This window comes from Sebastes umbrosus, chromosome 2 (genome assembly GCF_015220745.1).
Source record: "Sebastes umbrosus isolate fSebUmb1 chromosome 2, fSebUmb1.pri, whole genome shotgun sequence".
NCBI classification, from domain to species: domain Eukaryota; kingdom Metazoa; phylum Chordata; class Actinopteri; order Perciformes; family Sebastidae; genus Sebastes; species Sebastes umbrosus.
Genome location: NC_051270.1, coordinates 14,931,583 through 14,949,544, shown reverse-complemented (window position 1 = coordinate 14,949,544; position 17,962 = coordinate 14,931,583). Strand labels below are relative to the sequence as shown.

Below are 17,962 nucleotides of genomic sequence, written 5' to 3'. Positions count from 1 at the left end.
ACGAACATAACAAAGATGATATACTGTGAACACAGCTGCAAATATGTTTTTCATTAAGTCTTATATTACTACAGTGTGTGTGTGGAGGGTGCTGGTTTGGCGCTAATTTGTGTCAATAAAAGGTGAAGTTCTGATTTGGATCAACTCCAACTGAGTTGTCTTTCATGAAATGGATAAAATGCATAAAGGTAGAGCCATTATGTACATCATTTGAAAATATTTGATTTGGCTCCCTCTAGTGGTGTTATCAAATGATACAGTATGAAATGAAATGGATACTGAAATAGGGAAATAGTTGCAGACAGCAATGCATAGCCCATGTTAAAAAAATGTTTTATTATGCATGGCCTCTTTATAGAATATAACGGCACCAAGCAAATCAGCTTATTTTGTCTCTATTTGACTAAATGACACACTGCATGTAGGACAGAAGACTGTCCACATCACATCTTTTAAAGTGTATTTATTCCCTTTATGAAAAGAAAACATTTTTTTTGTGTGGGCAATATTTATTTATTTTACTGGTACCTTATAAGGCTACAAGAGTTTGAAAAAAAATGCAATTATTTTGACTGATATTGCAATTACGATATGATTTGCGATATCAGAGGGAATGATCATTTTTACATTATTATTCTCATCTTCATTGAAAAACATTAAAATGATTATGATGTGATTTTTGTGAAAATCTGTACCAAATAATGATGTTTTCTTTAGTTTGCAGAATATGATGTGCAGGCCAGGACATCTCTGCAGCACCACAACGTTTCATTTAAAATGGTATTTTGACACACATTTTGCCTTTAAGGAATATTGCAATTTTAACAAATACTGCGATATGAAAATTGCAGTAGGCCATATTGCAATTTCAATACAATTTCAATTAATTGTAGTAAGTCATGAATTCTTCTCTTTAAATGAGACCAAATGAAACATTGTCAACAGTATTTATTTTTTTAGTCTTATACACAGATCTAAATTCATACAAGTATCAAACTTGCAACAAAAGAAACAAATATCTCCTCTACCACCAGAGGTTGACCTAGACCTGTTTGGGCCAGTATTGCACTCTGGGTAATGTAGGCATGGTAAAGAGGGGGGGGGGGGAGAAGACTAAGACAGCTGTCAGCAGGCCTGTCACAGGAAAAACTCATGCAGCTTTTACACAGTACTCCGGTCATAAGCAGGAATTAAAGCAGCTACATACTGATCGTTATAAATAGTCTGGAAACCAAAACGTAAGAGATCTAGTAGCTGAGGTCAATCATTATGAAAGGCTTCAAGGTACGCCTCTGTCCGTATATTTCATAACAAAATCTCAAAACACTTTGTAAGGAAATGGGATTAATAAAAATAGAATCAATTTCTCATTCTACTCTGTTAAAGAGTCACTTAACTCTCAGATTGGAGCAAATAAATCTGTAGTGCTTGGATAAGGTCTTAACGGGATGACAAACTATGTCACATAAATGCTTTTTACAGAGAAAAATAAAGTTACAAATTAAATGATGCACTGGCACATCTGTGATGTTGCTGTAGTTTTAACTAATAGTCGCTGCAGCTCAAAGTTAGTTCAAATGAATCCATGACAGTTGAAGTACAGTTTTATATTCCCGCTGTTGTTTCAGTAGTCTTAAGTCAGACTTTATGGCTTCTTTCTCTCTTTTTAATGCCACCACTACACTGCTGGAGGCCATCAACTCAATAAACACTGTGCATGCACATACACACACACACGTGTGTTTGCATAGAGCTAACACAAAAGATCATAAACTCTGAAAAGTCTTATAGTGGTTAAGAGTGAAAATTTAGAAATATACAGAAAAAGATTGTGCGCAGAAGTGGTTTGTACAGCCTCAAGCATTTCAGGATGAACATCTGTACAGTTGTTTAGAGGGGGCTGGGGGGACAACGACACATATATAGAGCATTTAATCATACATGCATATTGGTCCAGGCTCCACACCATCTAGTCTCCACAACCAGCTATTACAGTAGGCGCAAATACACAGAAATGCTAATGCGTGACATCCACGTCATTAGCCCTAACATGAAGCTTTACTGACTTCAGCTGCTTCACCAGTAGATGTCCAAACTCTCAACATGCAGCTTCAGGAGTGTCACAGCCAGCAGTGCCTGTTGTGTTTTAATAATTGCATCATCATGGGAAAGGGAGAGGTTCAATAGCTGTTTTAAGTGGCACTTGGGTCAAATGGAAAAGCTGTTGCTGAATGACATGCATTTGGGAGGCGAGTGCTCTTCAATGGGAGGTTAAATTACAGGAGGAGGAGGAGAGATGAAGGGCTAGTGGTCAGTTACATAACACCAAGCGGATCTGCTGGCCGTAGAAGGGGTGGGTGGAGCGCTCGGCTACGGCACGCCTGGCGATCTCCTCACTGTGGAAGGTGATCAAGGCCTCGCCGCTGCACTGGCCGCTGAAGTTGTACAAGATGAGAACGGCTTCTGGCTGGAGCTGCAGAAGAAGAAGAGAAAAAACAAACAAACACGTGAGACAATAAGTGTCACTTGTTTTGATGCAGCTGCGGCGTGAAAACACCAGGGGGAGCCCACAAAGCAGGGGAGGAGCAATGCCCTGGGAAAAGATCATCTCATCAAACCGGTCCAGTTAGGTTGAAAAAAAAACAACCTGATTAATGGGCAGAGCTTGAAGAGCAAAAAGCAGAGTACATGCTGTTCCCAGAGGACCTGAAACCCACAGGGCAGGTTGTGACGCCACACACAGTAATTATCCGTTAATTTGCATGCATCCAAAATCAAGTTTGATACAAAAAAAAAGGCATGCAGGTTTGAAACAACTCACTGATCATATTAGTAACGACGGCAGTAAAATCCATTGAGTCAATATGTTAGAGAATTACATGACAGAGCAGGAGAGAGGGAGACGGTGTCAGTAGGACAATGCATTCACTGGAAACAGTCGAGGTGGGGATCCACTTTTATGAGGTGGTCTGGTGTAGGAGTGCTGAATCAAGACTGACTGCAGTTTGTATGTTATCAGTGATCCTAAATCAATACTTCTGTTAGCAGAGGCAGAATGAGAAAGTATTTAGTGTTTTTTTTCTGTTCAGTTCAGTGACGTGGTGCTTGGTATTTTAACTGGTGAAATATAACTAAATGATTTAGCTGACAATGTTGAGAAAATTAAGACAAACAAAAAAGTTTTAAAATACCACTTAATCACTACTGAAAAGCTCAATTGTTTGTGAAGTTCTCAATTATCCGTCATTGCAGAACATGAATGTGCCAGAAGTCTGCAGGTTCTCAATCCAACACGTGTAACCTGAGTGATTTAACGGTTTAATTCCTCTTCTCAGGTTCAGGTTGTGTTTGTGAGTTAAATCACATACAGTATAATGTTCACTTTGAATGAAAACTCTGCAGGCACATTATCTGCCTCTGCTGCAGAACAATGTCCACCGTACAAAGAATGTACAAAATATAAAAGGACATCTTCCGGATTCAACCTTTTAAATATTAATTTCATATTATCTTTTCCTAAGTCAATAATATTTTATTTAATCTCTTTAATGCAAATCATGCGACATGCAAATTATCTGCAGGAGACGATGCTGCCACAAGTCTGAGTTGTAAAACTGAACTGATAATCTACATTTATAAATAAGTGGACAGGCACAGAGCCAGCCAGAACTACAGAGAGCTACATATCAACAGTAATGAATCTCGGTGTTGTAATTTATGACTGTGGCACAACAGTTTTTGCTTGCAGTCACTTCGTCAGAGGATTTAACGATATATCAAACAGCAGCTCAATTTCCCTAATATTTCATACATTCTGTATAATATGTATTATTATGTATTTGCTCATTCAAGTGTCAGGACTCAGCACTCCTCACAGGCCTACAGGAGAGACTTTAGTTATGAGGCAGATTTGTTTGGGAAGCAGCAGGTCGACATGCCGGGTCAGGAGCTCAGAACCTTGTTGGCTAGATCGGGCATTCCTGTCAAATTATTATTTGGATGTGTATATAATGACTCAAGTGTGGTGATTTCTTCCCATGGTAAGAGATTTCGTGAGAAATTTCGTGTCACACAAATTGTCCATTATGAGCAATATGTGACATTTCACACTAGCTGTATTTAGGAAACTACAATGTTTCGCAAGATGTGCGGATTGCAACCAAATTTTAAAAAAAGAAAAGAAATAGTGTCGTCAAACTCACAAAAAGCATTGGTTTGGTGATTTGCGTGTTAAAATATGTACCATCATTTAAATGTTAAATAACTATATTTCAATGTAAAGCAGGCACCTGCTACATGTTTGAATCTATTTACCTAAATGCTCGTTTTACATAGCCTAGACATAAAAAAAAAAAAACTAAACTTAATTTTCAATCAATTTTACCTTTACCCGCAAATCACCATTGCAGTGCTTATTGGGTAGTTTGATCCACTGCTGCATGTTGTGTATTAGCCTAAACATATAGATGTTATTAAAGTGTAGGAAATGCCCTCTCTGTCCATGCTGGTTCTCCGGTCGAGAGGCTCCTCTTACCTTGGGGCGAGTCCCTAAAGACAGAGCCATTCTTTGGGCTGAATCAGACTCCTGGCCTGTTCACTCATCTGAAGCATGCTGCTGTACTCGTCAGGGGCGTACTACAGACAGCATAATAACGAACGGACAGTCAGGGTGGGAGGCCTCCACATTGGTTCACACATGAACAGTACACAGTTTTACATACACACAAGATACAGAGGTATATAACTCTCAAAAATACCTTTTGAGGAAAACATAAACACACCAAACAAGAAACACACACACACACACCAAATACTGGCTGAACAGGCTTCTTGAACCACACAGTGTGATTAAACATGGGGGATTGTGTGGTAAAGGACACCAGTGCTGGTGTGGGAACTGTTTTCTCACCCAGGGCCAGTGAGAGAGACGCTACTGCAGCCAGAAAAACACACTTTGTTAAGGATACGATTACGGTAGTTCAGCCAACAGTCAGGACTGGAGTCAGCTTTGCTCTCTCTCACACAAACACACACCCTCATGAACTTGCAATTATCCTTCAGCATGTAATGTTGCAAGTCAAAAGAAGTTCTTATTTGGTGTGAATTTAATGCTGTCTATCCCCTACAGTACACACACACACACACACACACCAAAGTACAGGGGTTGTACCATTACTAAATGACATAAGCCATAAAGACCAACAGCAGACCTAAGCTCTGTGCTACAACAGCAGCTCAAACCCCTCCACCTCAAACCCCACCCCTCTACCTCTCCCCTTCACGACGTGCCAGACTGTCTGAAGCCACACCTGTCAGGATTCATACCTGCTTCAGAGGACTCCACCTAATTTGGACTGGCAGCCAACAATGTGGGCAGCACAGAGAAGGGAGGAGAGCACAAGTGCACACATGTTTCTTAATTGAATCCTACAGTGGTGTGATTTTTGCAGTAAAAAACACCGCTTTTGACGGTTAAATCTTTCTAGCTGCAGGGTTGAGAGCTCAGAGGTCCAGCTGCCCTAGACTTTAAAATGTGAGGTCGCAGGCTGTGGGAAGAGTTTACAATCAACAAAATAAAGCCACATAAATATACCATCATAATCAGGTGGCTACTGGTTGGCACAACTTACTGTAACACCGCACAGGTAAAGAAGGTGCAGCTTTAATCCAAGTGTGTGAGCATTTAACAAATAGAGCTAAAATCACTCATACCGTCAAATAAAGATATCTTATTTCCTCTCAGCCAATAAACTTGAGTAGCAAACATTTGCACAATATGGCTGCAAATGTACAAACTAGGGCTGTCAATCGATTAAAATATTTAAATCACGATTAATCTCATGATTGTTTATGATTTATCACGATTAATCTCATGATTTTCTATGATTTATCGCGATAAAAGGCAAATTAATCTCACATTTTTATCTGTTCAAAATGTACCTTAATGGAAGATTTGTCAAGTAATAATAATAATACTCTTATCAACATGGGAGTGGGCAAATATGCTTGCTTTATGCAAATGTATGTATATATTTATTAATGGAAATCAATTAACAACACAAAACAATGACACATATTGTCCAGAAACCCTCACAGGTACTGCATTTAGCATAGAAAAATATGCTCAAATCATAACATGGCAAACTCAAGCCCAACAGGCAACAACAGCTGTCAGTGTTCTGACTTGACTATGACTTGCCCCAAACTGCATGTGATTATCATAAAGTGGGCATGTCTGTCAAGGGGAGACTCGTGGGTACCCATAGAACCCATTTACATTCACATATCTTGAGGTCACAGGTCAAGGGACCCCTTTGAAAATGGGCATGACAGTTTTTCCTCGCCAAAAATTAGCGCAAGTTTGGTATTTAACCTTTAAAACTGAGCACGCTGCAACCTCCGAAAGATCAATTACGTTAATGCGTTAAAGAAGTCAGTGACATTAAAACGAGTTTGGGTTAATGCATTATTATCACGATAACGTTGACAGCCCTAGTACAAACACCAATGCACTTTTAGATCTGTGCCTTCATTTCAGTGCAACGTGTGCTGACCTGGTATCCCTGGAAGAAGCTGAGGATGTCCTTGACTCCGGCGTTGTAGGGCAGGCCCTGCATCCTGACCAGGGCGCCAGGTTGAGACAGCACAGAGGAGGCGGCGGCTGCAGCAGGGTGGGGTTGGGCTTGGGCTGCGACTGCTGCTGCCATTGATCCCGGTGGAGCTGCGAAGTAGCTAACTGTGGAAGGAGAAACTGGGGGGCTGGAGAGAGAGAGAGAGAGAGAGAGAGAGAGAGAGAGAGAGAGAGAGAGAGAGAGAGAGAGAGAGTATGTCAGGGGAGGGAGGACAGGACAAAAGAGGAAAGAAGTTAGAGAAAAGCAGAAGGCACAAATAAAGAGATATGTTATACTGATGATGTACTAACCTGGGGTAGTAAGCTGTGTAGTTCATGTTCATATTCATGTACATATGTGGCTGAGGAGGGTAGTAGGCCAGAGCGTGAGCAGGGCTGTGTGTGACGGTCTGATGTGGTCTGGGAGCAGCCAGCAGGGGGGGCTGGTAGAGGGCCGCCTCGGAGAGCATGGCAGGCGGGGTGGGGAAGGCAGAGTAGGCCGTGGGGGGAGACAGACCTACAGAAACAGACGAAGATATATAGAGTCTGGTCATTTACATGTTGAGTTCAGTGCATGCAGAGTCCTGCCAGTAGTAAAGTGCAGTATGAAGTAGTAAATGAATAGTTACAACATGTTGCATGGGGATTTCAACAGGCCAGTCAGTTATTAAAAAAAAGATAAATGCAACAAACCTTTTGAAATAAACCAATTCTTACAAAAAAAAAGGAAGTTCAAGCTTGATAAAGACAATTCTAAACGCACTGAAATACAACATAAGCATGGTTAAGGTTTCTCCTGATAAAGGTGAAATCATTAGCATTAATCAGAAATGTAACAATTAATCTATTAGTTGTCAACTATCAAATTTATCACCAACACCAACCAATTAATCGGTTCGAGTCATTTTTTTAAGGAACAGCAAAGTAAACATTCTCTGATTTCAGCTTCTTAAATGTGAATATTTTCTGGTGTCTTTACTCCTCTATGACAGAAAACTGAATATCTTTGAGTTGTGGACAAAACAAGACATTTGAGGACGTCATCTTGGGCTTTGGGAAACATTGATCGACATTTTTTACCATTTTATAGACCGAACAACTAATTGATTAATTGAGGAAATAGTCGACAGATTAATCGGCAATGGAAATAATCGTTAGTTAAAGCCCTAAATTAAGCGACAGGTCGCCAGACAGAAAATTAATCGCCAACTTTTTTGATAGTAAATTGTTTAAGTCACTTTTTCTATAAAAAAAAAATTAAAAAAATTCCTTAGCTTTATTTTCTCCTATGTGAGGATTTGCTTTTTTTCTATGATTTATGTTATTGTTAACTGAAAATCCTCTTTGGGTTTTAGTTTGATGGTCAGACAAAATAAGACATTTGAAGAAGACACGAGATATTTTTTATCATTTTCTGACTGTTTACACATTTCAATTAGAGCTGACTGATTCTGAAAAAATATGTAATTACGATTATTTTGACTGATTGCGATATGATTTGCAATGTTAGAGGGAATGATAAGGTTGACATCATTATTCTCATTTTCATTGAAAAACATATTAAAATGATTATTGCATGATTTTTTCAAGGATCTGCACCAAACAAAGATGTTTTCTTAAGCCTGTAGAATATGATGTGTCGGCCAGAGGACATCTCTGCAGCATGAAAATAATTGATTTAAAATGGTATTTTGACAAACATTTCACCATTAACAGATATTGCACCTACTGCGATTTCAATATTGCGATTTGATAAAATTACGATTAACTGTGCAGCCCTAATTTCGATTAATCAAGAAAAAAATCAGCAGATTAATAAAGAGTGAAGATAATCCTTAGCTGCAGCTGTAGTTTTAATTATTACTTTTTAAAGACAGCCTGTGTTACTGCCAAGATTTGGAGACTCTGACACTGGTAGCCAAAGCTGCACCTACGGTCAACACAAGCAGTCAGACAGGTTTTAAACTAATCCTAAATGTAAACCAAACAGTTTAGTTATAAAACATCTGCTGCAAACTTAAATTCAAATGTCAAAGAAGCTCTGCTAGATCTAACGGACATTTAGACACGTATCACTGTCAGTCTGGGTAAAACATTCACCCTCAATTTTACTTTCAAATAGGTGGTTTAGATGATACGGTTAAACACGATGGTCGACTTGTTTAAGCCGGTCTACCAGTCTGCATGTGTCACAGCAAGGAAGCTGATTAGCAGAACGCTATAAGAAGAGAAGAATGACGGAAAAAAAACAAAAAAATAAGAAGAAAAACCAACAGATTTTTCATTTGCACATCAACCGGATAGTCTGCCAACAACACCGTCTGATTGCCAGGTATTTTATTTACAAAGCTTACTGTGTCCTTCAGGCTGTCATACCTACAATGTAAACACACGAATGCCAGTATGGATGTATTTACATGCAAACAGCCACTATCAGAGTGAGGCTGTGGGCAGCTGTGATCTCTCTGTGCCAACACACTGACACACAACACTGGTGACCTTGTGGAGGCCGAAGTGTTTCCAGATTAGTCAGGTTGAAACTAGAAATCACCATTTAAAACTCTAAGATATACTATATAGCGTAATGATTTTTTAAAAATCAAGGATCATTGAAAAGAAACACACACAGAAAAGTAAAAATTGAATGTGCTCTCTCGGGGCTGCCAATCCCAATCCTAATCTAATCTCCAGCACCAAAGACAGATATGAGCCACAACAGAGCAAAGTACAGAGTTGCATTCAGTCCACTCTCGACTGGCATCATAGAGTGGTGTAGGGATGACGTGTTTTTGTTGGCCGACCAGGAAGTTAGAATCGCACGAATTCCCTCGACAAAAAGCCAACGGGATTTTCCCATTGGGTTTTGCATTATTGCAGAAAATAAGCTCTGTGGCAAACAAACGTTTATGATACTTACATGTTTTATTCAGCAAGATAATCTTCACAAATGAACACCACTACTATGATTTTTGAAGGGTGAATGCAAGTAAAAAGCTAAAGTCACCACCACTATGCTAAAGGCGGACTCGTGTTCAGCGTGATGACGTTTAGTAGTCTCATTTAGCCACTTGTTAGCAACCACCTTTTCAAAGACACATAAAATTCACAAGTATGATATTTACTTGCGTATTTTATATCGTAGAACAAAACGTTAAAATCTCTTCAGCTTGTGTTAACCACAGACCTCATTTCAAACATCTAACTAAAAACCCATTGACTTCCAGACGAGGGAAACTGAAGGATGAACCATTAGGTGGAGTTGACTTACAGGGCAGCTTGCAGGGTGGAGGGGAGAGGCCGCTGCGGTTCAGGGTTCCTCCCATCAGCACGATGCTCATCTCCTCTGTGGAGCACTGGAAAACCTCCACGTAACGGTCCTTCATGGTCTTTTTATGGCACTTCTGGGCCACCATAAACGACTTGTCAGGTGATTTCATCTGGATGAAAGCGTCGCCGGAGGGTCGACCCTGCAGAGACGACAGAGGAGGAAACGGACAGTGAGACAGTGAGTACAGCACAAAGCTACCAACAATTCAGATTCAAAGGAGGAGGCATTTCTACTGCAAAGATTAACATGATGGTCTGACAGTCTGACCTGCTGGTTGAGGACCATGTGGACTCCATGGGGTTTGATGTCAACGGTGTGCTCCCCCATGAACTCCAGGATATCTTCAATGCCGGCGGTGTAGGGCAGGCCGCGGAGGCGGACGCAGTCGCGAGTGCTGCTGGCCGCTGGAAGGTAGGGAGCCGTGGCGAGGACCGGGACGGGCACGATGGGTGAAGGGGGCAGTGTGGAGATCAGAGGTGCGGACATATAGCGGTTCAGGACCTGGCAAACAAAGAACAGGATGATTAATCAAAAGAAATTACTGCAAATGCCTGAAATCTCAGTTTTCAGAGTTCATTTCACACCATTCTCTAAAGAAGGACTCCGGCAGTGTCAATAAGAGGCTTGAAAGCAATCATTGAAATGTTCTGCATGTGCAAATTAGACACAATAAAAAAATGTACATAGAAAAACATGAAAAGATGAAAAAGGTTGACTTCACAGCCAACAGAAATGAGCTGAAGGTTAAAAAGTTCACAGCGGTTTCTCGGGGTGATTCAGAAAAACAACATACATATACATTGCGTAATAATATAAAAAGTCATTTTCAGTTGTGCAAACTCAACTCATCATCTGACTTATTGGATGTCTCTACTGTTTCGTCACATACTTTCAGTACAATGTTTGCTCACTTTTTACGTTGTCATAACATCAGTTCTTTAGAAACCTGTCTGGTGTGGTCAGCCCATGTGAACTGGTACCACACACAGAAAGGGGAACAATTGTTTTTAATATTCATTCTCACGAAGGCTCTTTAACTGCAAGAAAATCTAAATGCATGGATTTGTCTACATATTTATCATGTTTAGTTTGTTATGTCTCAAATAGTACTCCAATTACTGCCAAGGAAAACATGTTTGACATGTTTGGGTCTGAAATAGAAAACCAAAGCCACAAGTTCCCCTCTTCATATTTCCAGTCTTAATATTATTTTGAAAAAGACATTTCTGGAATTGCACAACACGAACCTAAGTGCCCTGACATACCAAGCCAACGGTCGGCTGTCAGCCAGTTTTGGACCGTCTGTGAGCGTCCGTTGGCCTAATTTTTAAGGTGTGTCCCGCATCATTGGCTCTAGTCTATCCACCGAGTATGTTCTTCCGGTTTCCCTTTTTGAATGACAAATACAGACTACCGTGACCTGCTAATGTGGAGAGTTATTTCCTCTCACGTAGGCGCAGAACATACGTGCTAACTGGCCGTCGGCTGTAGTCTTTGTGGAGGGTTCAAGTGCAACTAGTCGGCCAAGACAAAGGAGACAAAGGAGACGTAAGGGGACGCAACAGTCGGCCTTCATCGTAGCTAGTTCTCTGATGCTGGGTTGGTGTGTCTGGGCCTTAAATGTATTATTAAGCATCTTGCACAGGGGAGCTTAAAACTAATCATTTTTGAATCCTCAGATGTAGTATGTCAGCACATTTTCCCAGCAGTAGTTTTAAGAATCTGACATGATTTGTTTATTTCACATACAACTGAAAGAGTTTACCTGTTGCACCTCGGCCGCAGTACTCCGAAACAGCTCGATATAGCGCTTCCCCAGGATCTGCTTGTGCTTCTTCTGGGCGTTCTGGGCGTACTCTTCACAAGAGAAGAGCACAAAGGCATCGCCAGTGGGCCGTCCGTCAGGATACTTGACAAAGAGCAGACCCTCAGCGCCGTCTGTAACTGGGCTCTCAGGACCAAGGAAGGACAGCACTTCCTGGGGTGTGGCAGTAAACGGCAACCCCCGCATACGGATAATCACCTGGTTCTCTTTGGACAGGAACTGGGCCACCTCGTTAGATGTACCTGGAGTCAGAGGACGGCAATGATTAAACATGATACAACCATCCCAGTGACACTTATCATTATGTTCTCAAACAAGGTTTATATTCTTTATGTTGTTTTTTTGTCAGTTCAGCTCAGCTTTCAAGATAACAACACACCACTCACTAAGAGTGGGCGATATGGCTAAAATCATCCATCAGGATGTTTCTAATTTTATACTGTGATATCGATACACATCATGATATTGTACATTTTCAGAAAAATCCGTTGAGAAACTTTTTATTGAAACGTGACAGAGTCTACAGCCACGCTAGCAGCTCTGTGAGGCTGTACTTTAGCACAGCGGTGCTTTCAGCAATACTTCAGCACGCCAACATCCATTTCAATCGTCAATCCATCCAATAGTTGTTGAGATATTTCAGTTTGAACCAACGTGGGGAATTCACCAACCGGCATTGCCATCCCAGAGCTACACATCGAGCATGGCATAAAATAACCAGACCGGAAAGCCGGTGTTTGACTAATCCAGCAAATTAAATATGTGACAAATAAAAGGTATTTCATCAGATTGATCCAATAATCGTAAAAATCCATGTTTGCCATAAAGGAATCATGCTAATTGATTTGCAATATTGCTCATAATGGCCTTGAAATATTAAAGGGAGTGAAAAAAATGTGCAAAAATTTCAGTTGACACATTTTGATCATCCCGCAGTGTATGTATCATCAGATCTCCCAACCCTCTGCCACCCTGGCTTCTCTTTCAACAATTGCCAGCGTCACCATTCATCGTTAGGCAGCAAAGTAGCAGAAACAAAACAAAAGTGAAGTGTGGTGTTCTTAAAGGCAAAATGTCTGGTTTGCAACCAAAAATGTGTCACACTGGCTTTGCCCCAGCGTGATGTCGTTTAGCAGTCTCATTTAGCCACAAAAAACCCATCGACTCCCTGACGAGGGAACCGGAAGTGTTAAACCCCCATTACACAATCACCTGCATTTGGTTTCCGGTTTATTTCTGTTGTTTATATCATGTTCCTCTTTACTCTGCTATAGTTCAAGAAGAATCAGTTTGGGGATGTGACTTGCAAAAAGTAAGAGGATGTGTTCACTTATATGACCATGCAAACAGGGGCTTTAAAACTGTCTCGTCCTATCACACAGTCAATCCTTCAACTTGCAAATGTAGAGCTGTTAAACCAACTGACCGTTTGCTTGCTAACAATGCCATGTGTTCAGTTAAGTTTTGTTTCAGCTATACGGCTTCCTTTGATTGCTTTGTAACTATGTAGAAAATACACTTGCTTTGTCTGTCAAAGTGCTTTGTAAACTCTGTTTTTAAAAGGTGCTTAATGAATAAAGTTATTACTATCATTATATACAGTAGATGCAACAAATTGAAAACTACATGCTCAGATAGATAAAGAGCATTTTGATGAGCTATCAAAATATATGATTGTCATCCAGGTAATAAACACTGTGGATATAAAGTTCAGTGGTTCAGTTTTTATATTATTGCTCAGACAAAAAACTGTTTTACCGACTAGCCAGAAAAATTATTATTATTATTTTAAGAGAACTATTTAGTGTGTTACTTCTACAACTAGCCAGGGGACTATGAGCCCATATTTATTATTTGTATGGATAAAAGGTCAAACAAATCCTTAAATTAAACAGCTACATTGTCAAATTTCATTTTCCAAAACAGCAATGACAGTGCCCGATACACTAAATGTTTTGGATTATACTTTATCTGTGAACCGCTTTCATTTCTTTTGATAAACGCAGCTGTCTTGTCTGCTTGAACTATTTGCTTAAAGTCCAATGTGCTGTCAATCTGCACTGATCATCTGAATAAAGTCCACAGTCAGACTGGCAGCTAGTGTAAGTTTATCTGCTCCGTGTGACTGTGTTTCTTTGTCTGCTATCTCTGTCCTGTGTTACTGGTGGCTGCTGCTCTATGGTCCACAGACCCCGGGTGCTGCCTTTGTCTCTTCACACCCCCTTTGTATCAGCACTGAGCCGGTCCTTTCACCGGCCGGCAGCCGCCTCTCCCTCAGGGGAGTGCAGCTCGAGGCTGAACTGAACAGGTGAGCCGCTGTTAGCCGAGAGTGAAATTTCTCTCCAACTGGCCTCTGAAGGGTTGGGCTGGGGATGAGGAGGTGAGGAAGGGATGGGGGTGGTGGGGGGGTGGGGGGCTCCTCACAAAGCGTCTTTCATGAGTACCAGATAAGCTGCTGGAGAGTCAGTGGGATGAGGCAGAGACACAGGTAACAGGAGAGAGAGAGAGAGCCGGAGCTCAAATGAGATCCGCTGTTTTACGGTCACTAAAGAGCTGCTCTTTTACAGATGTGGTCTTGTTTTTCCTCAAAAATGCGGGAAAGCCATGAAATAAAAGTCTCCCTCACACTAACAGAAAGCCTTTCACCATCATAAAGACATGGTGAGAAAAGAAGAGTGGAGAAAAAAAAAGATGTGAAATCTGACCTCCAGCAATCTTGAGGAATTCCTCTCCTGTGGCCTTGTAGACCTGAGGAGACGAGAGGAGAACTGGATTTAGCCACGAAGAACATTATTTTATCATCACTTAGTTTAGACTTTTTAAAACACACACAAAACAAATTAGTCTGAACAGGAAGTAAATGCTGAATCTAACCTCGATGTAGCGGCTGCCCATGTGGTGCTTGTGGCGCTCCAGGGCCAGGTCCCTGTGCTCTGAGTTGATGAAACGAACTAAGGCCTCGCCGTTCCTCCTGCCTTGAGCATTAAGACACAGAGCCACACCACCCCTGAAACACAGATAAATGCATGAGTATGAACACAGTTAATGATATGGAGCCACAGTCAGTTTTATCCAACACACAGATCTTCCCATCGACCAGCGTCATGTTGAAATGTTGCTAATAAAAGCTTAAAGCAGCTTGAATCATATTGTGTTGGTACTATTATATTCAAGTTCATTTTTTGATATCTAGCACCTATCCCATTGAGGCTTTGTGGATGTTCAAAACAACTATTTTAGCCTATTTTACAAAAAAAAATGATATCGTTTCGTGTTGCCTGTAGTGATTCCTACCCCTAACACACTAATCTTGGAAGGTTTCATTAGACTTTTCAAAGAGCTTTTTATATGATCTACAGACACTGAAAATTTAAAAACTGATTTTGCAATCACGATGGCGGACAGCACTAGCTGTTTCAAAAAAGGAAGAAGAAAATGTGAAAGCTCAAAAAAAAATCTCTTTGAAATGTTTTGCTGCAGCAGAAGTTTATATAAAGTTCATTGGAGTAATGGGGCTGTTGGAATATGTCCGTCAAGTCAAACATACTTGGCAATACTGAGGCCTTTGAAGAAGCGAGCAATGTCCTGGTCTGAAGACTGCCATGGAAGACCACGTGCTCTGATCACCGTCTCACTGTCCACCGGCTCCGTCTTGCTGCTGAAGAGGGAGAAAAAAAAAAAACATGAATGACACTCTGACCGTAGAAAGCATTAATATTTCAACAGATTATTAAAAACATCCCTCGGATTAGGGCTGCACGATTTTGAAAAAATTAAATATATGAAGAATATAAAATATTGCAATAGCGATATGTTTTGCGATATTAAAGGGAATGTTTTAACATCATTCTCATTTTCAATTGAAAAACATATTAAAATGATTATGGTGTGATTTTTGCGATGATCTGTACTAAACAAAGATGTTTTCTGTCAGTAGCATATGATGTGTAGGTCAGGACATCTCTGCAGCATGACAATATTTAATTCTTAAATGGTATTTTGACACACATTTTGCCTCTAACAAATATTGCGCCTCCTTAGGCACTTTCTACTTTCGATGAAATTTCGATAAACTGTGCAGCCCCACTGCAGGTGACTATAGTTTTTTAGAAAAAACATTGCTTTTGTTCAATTGAACAGATTGTCCATGTGCAGACACAGAGGCCCCTCACAGTAAGTGCTTAACACGGTAACACACTCCTATGATTAAATGTCAGGGGGTTGTCAAGGTGACGGGCTTCTGACTGTCTGAGAGCAGCAGGATTTGGTGTTCTGCTACTAGATAGTCGGGTAAGCACTTGATGGCAAAGTTGGACAGCTTTAATGACACACTTGTGGTTTCCCTGTTGCTGTAATCAATGCTAAGGGCCCGAGGTCTGAGAGCTGAATATGGCTGGAGGAGCGGGGGGTTGTCAGTCTGTAAACAACAGACTAACAGGTGTGGTAGGAACAAAGATGGAGTGAGATTAATGTACATCTATTGAAAGGTTCATACATACCATGTGCCGGAGTCAAACTTGTACTTCACTGTTTCAACACAGGAGAACTTGTGGTCTAGAAAACAACAATAAAATTGTATGGTTGAGTGCGTTGTTGCATCCCGAAGGTCCAAAACAATGTTGTCTCTTTTCAGCAGTGGTTCTACAGGTTCACTCTGCCAGGCAGTGTGTGCGTGTTTTAAGCCCTCTGCATTCCTGTACATGTCACACCCAAAGACTTACTTGGCTGTTATTAAGGGGGTAAGGCCAGAGGCGACTGCCACAGTCAAGACAAGATGTCTGATTAAAGTTTGATTTATTTGCACTGGAACTTATCCGGAGTCATCTCACATCCATCCATACGGCAGTAAATCCTCTAATGTAGTAGAGAATAGTGAAGTATGAGCATTTCTGGCTCGTTAACTAGCAATAATATAATCAAGATATTAATCAGTGATCAACAAACTACCACAACTTCCTCTCAGTGATGATTTTATAAACCCCAAACCATCCGGTAGTCAAAGTAGGTTAACACACACTCTGCAAAAACTGAAATCTAATTAAGATGAAATGTCTTAAATCAGGGCAAATTCTGTTTGTTTTTTATGCTTTATTTTGGAACATACAGTATAGCCTTATTTCAAGATGATGGCACTGTCATTTGCAAAATTTAAGCAAATTTTCCTACATACTGAGATATCTAGACATTTATACTTGTTTTTAGTGTAGCTGTACTGGTTTTAAGATATCTGTGAGTTATTTGAGATTAGCTATTTTTTAGGGCTGTCAATCGATTAAAATATGCGATTAATTGCATGATTTTTCATAGTTAATCGTGATTAATCGCAAATTATTCACACATTTTTTTATCTGTAATTTTTTTTTAAATGTATCTTAAAGGGGAATTGTCAAGTATTTACTACTCTTAATATTGTAGTGGGAAAATATGCTGCTTTATGCAAATGTATGCATGTATTTATTATTGGAAATCAATTAACAACACAAAACAATTACAAATATTGTCCAGAAACCCTCACAGGTACTGCATTTAGCATTATTTACCTTCCTTCGCGACAAGCTAGTATGACATGGTTGTTACCAATGGATTTCCTGTTTCATATGATACTAGTATCTTCACTCTAGCTTTAAAATTGAGCCCACTACAACTTCAGAAAGATCGATTGCATTAATATGTTAAAGAAATTAATGCCGTTAAAACTAATTTGCGTTAACGCGTTATTATCGCGTTAACTTTGATAGCCCTAATATTTTTACTTGTTTTACAAAATCTTGGCAGGTGAAATTTTCCTGTTCTGTAGGCAGATACATTTGCTTATTTTAAATAATATTTCCCCCATTTTATTGCTTTTTTCTTGTTTTTGAGAGCTATGTTCTTGCAGTGGCATATGTATTTTTTGCTTTCTCTGCACAGGTAGTTCAGAGTTTGGGTTAAACTCATTTTAGTTACAAGGTGTGGTGGTTACTTACTGTAGGGCTCAGCCAGGACGTGGAGTGTCAGCTGCACCATGCTGCTTACCTCCCTCGCCCCCATCAACTCTTCCGATGCGGCAGGAAGACCAACATCTACACACACAGTTAAGGACACTGACCAGTGTAAGCGACCTCTTATTTTGACTTCGTCCTACTTGTTGATGCTGCAAAGATGTTGTGCCTATTCCTTTTACATCAGTAAAACTAAACTGAATTAGCAAAGAAAAGCT

At 40.3% G+C, this 17,962-nt stretch overlaps 1 protein-coding gene across 4 annotated transcripts in view; it reads right to left on the bottom strand.

The window, feature by feature from the left end:
* Positions 1 to 933: 933 nt before the first annotated feature.
* The window catches only part of esrp2 (epithelial splicing regulatory protein 2), a 29,719-nt gene continuing 12,690 nt past the window's right edge, over positions 934 to 17,962 (bottom strand). For 2 of the 4 annotated variants that reach the window (XM_037793472.1, XM_037793481.1), the window contains exons 6-16: positions 17,730 to 17,825; positions 16,263 to 16,317; positions 15,311 to 15,421; positions 14,638 to 14,770; positions 14,469 to 14,511; positions 11,704 to 12,005; positions 10,206 to 10,439; positions 9,879 to 10,077; positions 6,923 to 7,127; positions 6,555 to 6,759; positions 2,312 to 2,473 (exon numbers count right to left, since the gene is read on the bottom strand). In XM_037793472.1, the coding sequence (XP_037649400.1) occupies positions 2,312 to 2,473; positions 6,555 to 6,759; positions 6,923 to 7,127; positions 9,879 to 10,077; positions 10,206 to 10,439; positions 11,704 to 12,005; positions 14,469 to 14,511; positions 14,638 to 14,770; positions 15,311 to 15,421; positions 16,263 to 16,317; positions 17,730 to 17,825 (1,745 nt within the window). Of the gene's footprint in view, positions 2,474 to 4,534; positions 4,636 to 6,554; positions 6,760 to 6,922; positions 7,128 to 9,878; positions 10,078 to 10,205; positions 10,440 to 11,703; positions 12,006 to 14,468; positions 14,512 to 14,637; positions 14,771 to 15,310; positions 15,422 to 16,262; positions 16,318 to 17,729; positions 17,826 to 17,962 lie in introns of all 4 variants that reach the window. The other 2 variants (XM_037793499.1, XM_037793490.1) reach the window with 2 other exon arrangements.